Source organism: Muntiacus reevesi, chromosome 3 (assembly GCF_963930625.1).
Source record: "Muntiacus reevesi chromosome 3, mMunRee1.1, whole genome shotgun sequence".
Taxonomy (NCBI): domain Eukaryota; kingdom Metazoa; phylum Chordata; class Mammalia; order Artiodactyla; family Cervidae; genus Muntiacus; species Muntiacus reevesi.
This window is the reverse complement of record NC_089251.1, coordinates 1,612,227-1,622,696: the sequence shown is the minus strand read 5'-3', so window position 1 is coordinate 1,622,696 and position 10,470 is coordinate 1,612,227. Positions and strand designations below refer to the sequence as shown.

Below are 10,470 nucleotides of genomic sequence, written 5' to 3'. Positions count from 1 at the left end.
GCCCCCCGCCCCCGCGCCGCCGCCCCCGAGCGACTCCCGGGAACCCCTGGCGGAGGAAAACTTGCAAGTTTGCACCGCGCTCGCTCGCCTGCAACTCGGCGGCGGGGCTGGCGGCGCGGGGGAGGGGGGCGCGCGGGGGGCGGGGGGGGCGGAGGGGGGTGCGCTCCGGGCGGGCGGGGCTGGGCGCGCGCGCGGGGCGGGGGGCGCGCTCCGGACGGCGGGGGGCGCGCAGGGGCGCTGCGCTCCGGGCGGGCTGGGGGGAGCGGGGGCCGGCGGGGGGAGCGCTCCGGGCGGGCGGGGCTGGGCGCGCGCGCAGGCCGGGCGGGCGGGCGGCGGCGCTGCGCCGAGCCCGCGCCCGTCGCGGGCCCCCCGCCACCCCCCCGCAGGCGCCGCCGCGGTCGGAGCGGGCGCGGGCGCGCGCGGCGGGGGCGCGGGCGGGGGCGCGCGCGCGGCGGGGGCGCGCGGCACAAGTAGTTTACATTGTTGGGCGACTTTTGCAACAACTCGCCGCGCCGCGGCCTCCGCGCGCCGCCGCCGCCCCGCCGCCGCCGGCTCCCGCCGCCCGGGCCCGGCCGGCTGCGCCGGGGGCCGCCGCGAGGTCGCCGCAGCCATGGACACCAAACATTTCCTGCCGCTCGGTGAGTGATCGCGGGCGGCGGCGGGGCGCGTCCCCGGCGCGCGGGGGCCCCCGGCCGCCCCGCCCGGCCCCGCGCCCCCGCCCGGCCCGCGCGGAGTTGGGGCGCGGGGCCGGGAGCGGGTGGGCCGGGCAACTTTTCCCCGGGCCGGCCGGGCGCGGGGCGGGCGAGGGCGGCGGGCAGCTCGCGGCCGCGGCGGGCCGCCGACTTGGAGCGGGCAGCGGGCGGGCAGCGGGGCCGGAGGGGCGGCCGGTCGGCTGGACCGGGGTGGGGGGGCACCCCTTGCCCCGCCCGGCGGCAGCTGGCGCCCCCCGCGCGGGCGCCCAGCTCCAGCGGGGCGGCGCAACTTGTGCGCTCCCAGGCTCCGGCCGCCCTGGCATCGGGACGGCCTCTGCGCCGCCGCCCGGGCTGCGGACTCCAGCAGGCCGCCGGCCCTGGAACGCTCGGGACCCCTCCTCCCGCAGAGCCGCCCGGGCGCCGGTGGGCAGGGTCGCCGAAGGGCTTTAAGCCCGGGGCCATCAAACCCGGGGAGGCCCCTCCAGGAGCGGGGACCCTCACTCCGGCGCACGCGAGTGTTCCCCTGGCGTTCTCTGCAGCTGGCCCTGCACTTGGGGTGGACAGCCTGAAGGCACGGAGGGCCGGCTCTCCCGCCCTCCCGCTGCCATCGCCCCAGAGGCTCCCTTGCCCTGGACCGCTCTCCAGCTCCAGGTCTGGCCCCACAAAGGAGGAGGGGGCATGGCCAGGTGCCCCCAGCCCGCTGTCCTCCCGCGGGTTTGGGAACCAGTGAGAGGCAGGGGAGGGGGTGGGGAGACTTTATAAATGAGCCCGGGAAGGATATTAATTTGGCGGTGGGGCCGGCAGCCGGGCTGTCAGGCTGGGTGAAGGATTTGTGCTGAATGGAAATTAAAACAGCTGATTATGAATGAAACCCGCGGTCTGTTGCCGCTCCTGCCTGCCCACCCCCTTGCAGCCTGGGGTGCAGTTTGGCCACCCGGTTGGCCGCCGGAACGCGGCGCAGCTGCGGGGACGTTTGTTGAGATGGGGAGGTGGAGGGGAGCCGCGTGGAGCTGGCCCCGCTTCCCGGGGTGGCTGGGTGAGGGTCTGAGCACTCCTGGCCTGCGCGCAGAGGGGTGTGTGACAGTGACCGGGGTGGGCTTCCAAGTTCGCCAGGTCTAAGAAGACTCCTTCCGTGACCCTGCATGGTCCAGACCTCTGCAGGCGCCAGGCTGGGCGCTCTCCTTCCTCCTCAGAGCCTCCAGGGCGGGCACGCACGTCCATTTTGCAGATGAGAAAACTGGTTGAGCCCACCGGCTACAAAGTGATGGTTTGGGGTTTGAAGCCGCAGCCCGTGGTGGTACCCTTGTGTATGAACTGAAAGCTGAGTTGATTGTGACTGGCTGCTCCTGGGCCGGGCTGGGGTGCGGGGAGCCCTGTGTAGGCCAACAGCCTCTGCTGTCGCCTGTTAAAGTCTTACACACACGTGTACACACAATACACACACACAGAGGCGCCCCCTGGAATAAGAACGTTCAACTGTCTTTGCTCTTCTCCCGGCCCCCAGCCCCCGATGAGGCAGGGCCCTGCCTGGGTACGTGGAGCCGGACGGGTCCCCGTCCCTGACATGCTGGCAGGGTCCTAGGAGTGGGCCCGTGGAGGGCCCCAGCTGCAGGCTGGCTGTGCTGGGGTCCCCACAGGGAGGAAAAGAGGTGTCCCAGGAACCTGGACGGGTGTCATGTTCCCCCCAGTCCTCCCGCCGTGGCAAGGAGGCCGTGGGGGGGCTTCTCTCTGACCCGGCCTGCGGCCTCCCAGACAGCCCTGGACTCTGATTACACTTTATTTTTTTCCTAAGCTTGTGACCAGCTCTGAAGTCCAGTGGAGTTGAAGGTCCATTTAAGCGGCTACTTGCCTAAGCCCTTTTGTCAACACGGCCTAATCCCTCGTGGGGGGTGCGTGTCAGAAGGTCCGGCCTGGCCAGGCGTGGCTGGCCGCCCAGGGCAGACCTGGAGCAGTTGGGCAGGCGGCATTGCCCCTTAACGGTTGTCCGTCCACTTTTGGGGCCTCAGGCAGAGGGCCCGGTCCTTCCAGCACCCACTGCCTGGGGTGTGGCGGGCCTGGGTCCTTGCTCTTACCTGCCCGGGCGTCTCCCAGCTGCTGGGCCTCCCCGTGAGGGGAGGGCAGGGGCGAGCCCGAGGTACGGATCTGGGGGCCAAGAACTTGTCCACGGTCGCCCCTGCTGCCCACGGCTGACCAGCGCCCGTGCCTGTTGAGGGAAGGCCTGTGCTGGCACCGGGCTGGCCGATGGGGCTGGAAGGCTGAGTCTGCGGTCTCGAGGTCTCAGACCCCAGACCCCTGGCTGCTGTGGCCCGTTTGCCGGGGACGGGTGTAGGGGGCAGTAACAGGATGGTAGGCCCACTGGTCCCCCTCCGGGCAGCTCTTGGGGACCTGGGAGAGCTTGGAGCCCGGGTGAGGGGCATCTGGTAACATCAGAGCCCTCGGGACCCAAAATAGAGCACATTCTCGGGCCTCCCGAAATAACAGGGTCACGTGACTCTGCGGAGGCCGGGCTTGGAGGCCGGCCTGCCGAGGCAGTCCCGTCTTGGCCTGGGCCCTGGGACTGTTGGGGCGTTTGTTTTGGTAAACTCTGGAGGGGGCTCTGTTTGTTGACGGGGGAAGTGTCAGGGTGAGAAAAACAGCCCTCGGATGGGCTTGGCCGTGGCCGTGGCCGTGGCCGTGGCCTGGCTGGCCTAGACTTGGACGCCTGTCCACTGTGCCTGGGCCGGGTGCGTAGCCCTGACCCACTCTGCCTGGACGCGGTGGGACGCGCTGGGGACCCTCGGGAAGGGCCCCGGGGGGCGGGCCGGGCGGCTCTGAGCTGGGGCTTGGCTGAGCTGACCGAGCAGCCGTGCGCGCACTGGGGCGGCCGCTGGGGCCTGGCTCCAGCTCTACCAGCTCGTCCAGCTGTGCCTGTCCTTCGGGGCCTGCAGGGAGCTGGCACCTCCTCCAGGAGGCCCTCCTCCCGCCCTCCCTGGCCTCCCCCCTCCCCCCCGCCCTGGCCCCCGGCCCCCGGCCCCGTGTGGCTCTGGGGGCTGGTTTCCGGCGGTGGTCCTTGTCTGTCGTCCTGGGAGAGGAGGCCCCCGGGGCTGGTTGTGGAATTACTGTGCGTGCAGAGTGGGGCGGGTGTGCGTGGCATCCGGCATCAGGACGGGGCCCTTGCTGAGTCGGGGTGGGGCGGACTTAGGGGGTAGCACGTGTTGGGGGTGAAGACTCTTAACGGCCTGCCCAGAGCCTGCGGAAGCCGCCTGCAGAGTTTCACCTTCTGGGCTCACCTGGGCTCTTTCCACAGTTGGCCTGTTTTTGCAGCGGGTGGTGGTTTCGAGCTTGGCGTGTCCGTAGGAGCAGAGGGCTCCTGGGCTTGACTCAGCCGTCCACAGGACAGGGCAGAGGCCCCTGAGCTGGCCCAGGACAAAGCCTGACCCTCCTTCCCGCTTCCACCTGCTCCTGGTTTTGTCAGAGTTCACGGTAGGTGGCCATGGTGGCCAGGTCTTGAGGTGTCGGGTCTACGGTCTGTTCCCGTGGCAGCCGGCTACCGGCAGGGTCAGGTACGGCAGGGGTCTGGACCCTCGAGGGCCCTGGTGGCTGGGGGGCTGCTGCCCATCGGCGGGTGCCCTTCGAGCCCTTTGCCCTGGTGTGTGCCGGGCAGGCCCGTGTCCTGCATGCTGTGGACGGTTGGAGGATGGGCCCGGTCCCCTCCCCTCTCCCCGCCTCCTCTGCTTGCGCCGGGACGGCTCCGTTTTCACTCTCCCGTCCTCTCTCCTTCTCCGCAGGCCCCCCGCCTGCACCCTCTCGAGTGACCTGGTGTGCCCCGGGGACGCTGGAGCTGCCCCTTCCTGGGGGGCTGTGTCTTCCTGTGGGCTGGTGATCAGGCCCCTGGGGATCGGGTCCTCCGTCCTTGCTGCCTGTGTGTGTGCCCTGCCTGCCGGCCTATCGGAGCCTCAGTTGTTCATCTGTAAAATGGACGCACGCCCCGGCAGTCCATTGTGTCTCCCTGATGGCCTCCTTCAGAGGCGCGGCCTGTGGTCAGAGCCTCCCTGTGTCCCCTGTCTGGATTGGCAGCGGGCAGCGGACGGGGGCGACCGGGTGTCCAGTGATAGAGCAAAACAGGGCCATGAAGCAGAGGCGTAGCTGCTGCTGTCACAGCCGTGGGGCAGACGCAGGAAAGAGGGCGGCCCCCGCCCCGTCTTCCACGCGTGGAGCGCCGCCGCGGCCGCTGGTCTGGGCTCCCGCAGCCCGGCTGGGCCCTGCTTCCTGGCCCCTGGGAGGTGGTGCACGCGGGCCTGGCTCGCGCGCCCGCCGAGAGCCTGGTGCGGGATGTTCGAGCAGTCGTGCCCCAGCGCCTCACAGACCGGGAAATTGCACCCTAGAGTTACAGAGCAATTGTCTAGCTCAGCAGCGGAATGAGCGTGAAATGGAGCAGAAAGCAGCTAAATAAAATTGGCCCGGGCCGTCGCAGGGGAGAGTGGGGACGCACGCGCGCCCCGGCCCGCCCGCTGCCGGCTGTCCCGCGTCCCTCCGTCTGTGTGTCTGTCCCGGAGAACTGCGTCCCTGGGTGAGCCGGGCAGGTGAGCCTGGCGCCCGGCCAGGGCCGCCCTTCCGTGGGTCCCGTCTGTCCCGTGTCTCTGAGTCTCTCCTGTGACACGTCCAGGACCTGGTGCTGCCTGTCCGAGGACACGGTGGCGCCATCCCCGGGGTGCCCGCTGTGTCCCTGGGCCTGGGTTTCTAGCCCCGTGACGTCCTCGCAGGGACGGGCCCGTGGAGCGGTGGGAGCTGTCGGGCTGGGCTCGCCTCTGCGTGGTTCTGCCTGCCTTTTCTCCGCTCCGGTCGGGCCCCGGGTCCTGGGACGGGCCCCGACCGCCTCATCCCCAGGTGGCGTCTTCAGAAACCACTTGCCTGGCGGGCCCTGCGTCTGTGCCCCGTCCCGCCTCCCCGGGAGCCGTCCTAGGTGTCCTGGGCCCTCGGGTGAGCCTTCTGTTCTGGGAGACCTGATGGGGGTTGCAGCTTCACTGCGCTCGTTCTCTCCCATTCGCCCTGGAAGGTTCTCCTCCCACGTTGTCCGTGGCTGGGGGTAGGGCAGGGCTGAGGGTGGGGAACCGCCGGCTGGGTCACAGCTTGAGGTGCAGCCTCAGGACCCTGTGGCCTGGGGTCCCCGACCTCACCCTCACCCCCCAAGGGCGGAGCTGCCCACAGCCAACCCCTCAGGGCCCCGGGGGGTGCTGGGGGCGGACAGCCACAGGCCCAGGGCAGGGCGGCGCCTCGCTTACCTCCGTGTTCCCCACCCCCAGCCCACGCACACACGTGCTCGTGCCTGCACACCCCACGCGTCCGTGCACACGTCCGTGTACACGAGCAGGTGCATGCACGTGCGCGCACACGCACGCTGCCACGGGGGTGTGCATGCACACACAGCCCAGTCCCCACGAGGTCTTCCTTAGAAGGACTCGGGCCTGCCGGCTGGCTCCGGTCCACTAGGCGCCCGGGGAGCACCTGCCTGGTGCCGGCCGGGCCCTGCCGCCCCGCAGAGCTGGGCGTGAGCGGTGGGGGCGGTCAGGCTTCCTGCTGGAGCCAGTTCTGGCGCGGACTCTGGCGGAGAGGCGGGCTTGCAACAGGTGTGGGGGAGGGCCCTCCGGATCAGGGTCAGCTGAGACCAGCGCCCAGAGGCTTGGCCCCTGGGCCTGCACGGCCTGCGCTGGGAGGGCGCTGCTGTGTGAGAGGCGGCTGGTTGACACCTGGACGGGGAGGGGCCCCAGGGCCGCGGGGGTCGGAGTCAGGCCGCCAGCTCTGTGCAGAGGCTGAGCCGAAGGCAGGCGGGGGCTGGAGCGGGGAGGGTCCTGGGTGGGCTTGGAGCCCGGCGTGGCCGGTGCCCCTGTGAGTGGGCCTGGGCTGGGGGTGGGGACCCCACGTGGCTTCCTGGGCGCTCAGGCTGGGCCCCCGGGCTGGAGTTAGCTGTGCCTTCCTGAGCACGGGGCCAGGAGAGGACCCAGCCCCCTCGTGCGGGCTCACCCGACCTGCACGGCCTCTGGCTGGGCCCTAGTTTCCCTGGCCGGGTGTGGGGCATGGGGCTGCTGTGACGGGCACTCGCCGAGGCTGTGGCTGTCCTGAGTCGAGCCTCCAGTGCAGAGGGGAGGGGACGGAGGGGGAACGAGCTGGGCCTGGGCCAGCCGCGTGTAAATCCTGCAGTGGCCACGGATCCGCCCCGCGGAGTTCAAAGCTGGCCCCGGGTGTGGCTGCTCGGCTGTAATGAGGTTACTGATTCAACCGGCTTCCTGGTGCTGCCGCGCAGAGCCGAGGGAGGCCTGGAGCCCCGGGACGGATCTAAGTAGCCCGTAATTGGCCAATTTAGCTTAAGTGTCCCTACTGGCCCCGGGCAGAGGTCAGATGGTGACAGCCCAGGTGGCCGGAGTCGCCGCACTCACGGGCCCCTGGTGGACGGCTGCCTTCCGCCCCTCTCGGGAGCGGGCCCCAGGGGGGCGGCTGGCCCCAAGCCCCCGCCTGGGTCCCCGTCGCAGTCCCCTCCTTGCCCGTCTGTGGGCCCGTGTCCTCCGGAAGCTGCGAGCTGTCCCCGATCAGCTCCAGCCAGGCCGTTCCCGGCCGCTCCCTTGTGTGTGTGTGCAGGACGCGGGGCGGCGGGCACTCTGGACGGGGCGCTGGGCTTGGACGTGGGGTGACAGCGTGACCTTGGAGAAACAGTGGAGGGCCAGCCGGGGAGCGCGCAGGACCCCGCGCCGTCCAGAAACGTGCCGGGGGCTGAGTGGGGGGGAGGTCACCGCAGCTGTTGTTCGTGCCAGCTCACCCTGCACCGTGGAGGGCGCGCCCAGAGCCGTGTCCAGGGGCCGGCGGGCCAGCCTGGGCCCCCGGAGAATCCCGGCTGTGAGTCCAGAGCACCCACCTTGCCGGCCGTTTAGCCCTGAGAGGCCAGGCCGGGTACTGGGGGCGCTGGGCGGCGGTGCTGTGGTGGTGACCTGGCTGAACCGTCCCCCTCAAGCGCAGAGGCCCTGCGGTCCACGTTTTGGGGGGTTCAGTCCTGGGGAGCTTGAGAGACGTGCCCAAGGTGCCCTGGCTGGTGAGGGCCCGGAAGCAGGCCAGCGCTGGGGTCCGAGAGGTGGTGGGCATCCCTCTCGGAGACAGGGCCCGCTGTGCACCCCCGTGGCTCAGCTCTGTCTGGAGCAGCTTGGGGTGCCCTCAGCGGCAGAGGAGGTGTGTCCTGGAGACACCTCCCGATTGAGCTCTTGGGGGATCGCCTGAGCCCGCTTGTGGTTGCCCCACCTGGGCGGGCGGGTGGTCGCGCCCACCCTGCCTCCAGGGGTCAGGAGCACCCGCGCCCCGCAGGGCTGCAGCCCGGGCCGGGTGGACAGTCCGGCTTGCTCTCTGGCCAGCTCGCTGCGTGTCCGGGCAGATCCCGTCTCCCCTGCCGCGGTTTCCCTGGGGCCCTCTGGCTGATGGAGTGTCGGCCTCTCGCCCTTGGCCTCCTTCCTTCGAGCTGGGGGCTGCTCCTCAGGAAACGGCCCCGGGTCCTCTCCCCGCTGAGGGGGCCGGCCCGGGGCTGTGGGAGCTGGGTGGTCGGCTGGGGTGGGCCGGACGGTCGGTCCCGGTGGGCCCAGCTGCCCAGCTGTGGTTCTCACCTGGGGTGTTCTGGTGAGGCGGTTTGGGGGTGAGCAGCGTGAGGGGGAGTCGTGAGCGTTGCAGATGGAGGTTGGGCGGGGCCTGCGGGTTCTGTCGTGCCGGTTCGTGCCCTGTCCCCTGGCATTCTCCTTGGGCCCCCATCGCGGCACTCGGGCCTCTGCTCAGTACCGGGTGAACCTCACGCCCCCTTCCCCGCACTCAGCGCCGCTCACTCTGCTTTCTGGCTTTCTCGTGTTCGGAGCTGGTCGGTGAGAATCAGTGTCAGCTCTGAGCGGGGAGGCCGTGTGTCCCTGGCCTGGCCGGGAACCTTTCCGGGTCTCAGTTGCCTCACCTGTCACTGCCTGGGGAAGTCAGGGAGGTTGCAAAGAGGAGGTAATGTTGTTAGGCTTTAAGGGATAAACTAGATTCTGCTGGGTGGGCGGTGGGTCAGGACCCACCCTGGGAGGTTTCAGAAGGGTCCGACGGCACAGCCAGGCTCCTCCGCTGGCCTCTGGTTGCGTGGCCCGTCTGTGCTGGCGAGGCTCCAAGTGAGCATGGGGGGGTGTGTGGTCATCTGCTCTAGGAATAATTAACCTTGGGAGGAGGGAAGGCCGGGAGTGGGCCTGGCCAGCACCTGGCGGAGCCCAGCCCGGCGGCAGGCAGCCCCTTTGGGCCCTTTCCTGCTGACCTGACGTCCCCTCTGCTGCCTGGGCCTGGGGCGTGCTGGTCTGGAACGTGACCACACTGGCCCTGCTCGTGAGCGTCCGTCAGCTCCGGCTCCCGGGGAAGGGGGTGGCCGGAGCTGGGCCCCTCTCCATGTGGGGCAGCTGGAGGTCCTTTCCTCCGTCGCCTGTCTGTTCCCCCATCCCTGGTCCATCGCCGAGGTTCCCCGCCCCCGCCATGGAGCCTCCTGCAAGAGCGCTGGGCTGCCTGGCAGCTCCTCACTCACCCCGTCCTCGCCTGGATTGAGGAAAAAGAGCTCTGATTGGGGCCAGAGTCCACAGGGGGTGGCAGAGCCGCCCTTGCCCCACCCCTGCTCCCGGACTTTCTGCCCAGGATCAAGGTCGGGCGGGGGTAGGGCAGGAGGTGGGGGCCTTGGGCACCGAGTGCCGGCCGCTCTGGGCTTAGACGGAGGCGAGGTGGGTCACGACCTTCCTGGGTCTAGCCGGAGGGTCTCAGACGTGGGGAGGGGAGCCGGGGCCTCCCCGCTTCCCTTGTCTGTATCCCTGGACACAAGGTGGGTGCCAGCGACGGCCGGGGGCTGCTCAGAGCCCCGGCCCTCCTGCGTGAACTCTGTGACTTGGAGCGCGCTACTTCCTCCCAGTTTATCTCGGTTTCCTCATTCGTGAAATGGAAGGAAGGATGTTGGGCCGCGTCGGAGGTGGAAGTGCTGCTCCCCGCCGGGACCCTTGGCCGACACCGCTGGTCAGGCGGGCTCTTGCTCCTGGGGTGGGGGGACCCCGAGGCCTCGGTGGGCTTGGCCAGAAGGCTCGTTTGCTGCTGAACGCAGAGCGGCAGGCGCCACCGCGGCCCCGGAAAGTGTTTGTGGGCTGAGTTAGTGTTTCCCGAACACATCGCCCTGCTCCCTCCACTTGAGACTCAGAGTCCTCGTCATTGAATATGCCCGCTCTGGGGGTCCATCCCGACTCCCAGGGGAGAGGAGTCCTGCTGTGTGCCTGTCTACCCCGGGCTGATTCCTGGGCGTGGAGCAGCCCTCGAGGGAGCCTGAGGCCAGGGCCGGGGCGGTGTGTGTGTGTTCCTGTCCCCCCACGTCCGCTCTGCGTGCTGCAGAGGCCGCCGCCGCCTGCTGCTGGACAGAACCCGGGTTTCCCTTGGACCCAATGCCCGGATGCAGCGTGGGGGGCCCTCAGCCCCAGGTGATGCCCTGTGTTGAGATCTGGTTCCTTCCTCTGTGGCTGAGGCCTGTCTTGTGGAAACCTGACTGGTGGGGCGAGAGGTTCAGAGCTAACCTCCCGCCTGCCTGCTGTCGTCTGTCCATCCCTCCGTCCGTCTGACTGCAGACGCTTGACTCCTGCTGGTCGCTGGCGTGGCAGGGTTGTGTGAGGCCCAGGCCCCAGGATGGTGAGCGGTGCTCGGGGTCCGAGGGACGGGGCTGGACCCCAGCACCATCATTGTCTCACTTTAGACCAGAGTCTTAAAGCCCGTCTGGGCCTTCTTT

At 69.9% G+C, this 10,470-nt stretch overlaps 1 protein-coding gene across 1 annotated transcript in view; it reads left to right on the top strand.

Annotated features, from left to right (window-relative positions):
* The first annotated feature begins 490 nt into the window (after positions 1-490).
* Positions 491-10,470, top strand: part of RXRA (retinoid X receptor alpha) — a 91,937-nt gene continuing 81,957 nt past the window's right edge. Inside the window, exon 1 of the mRNA XM_065928057.1 lies at positions 491-638. Within this exon, the coding sequence (XP_065784129.1) occupies positions 611-638 (28 nt within the window). The 5' untranslated portion in view covers positions 491-610. The remainder of the gene's footprint in view (positions 639-10,470) is intronic.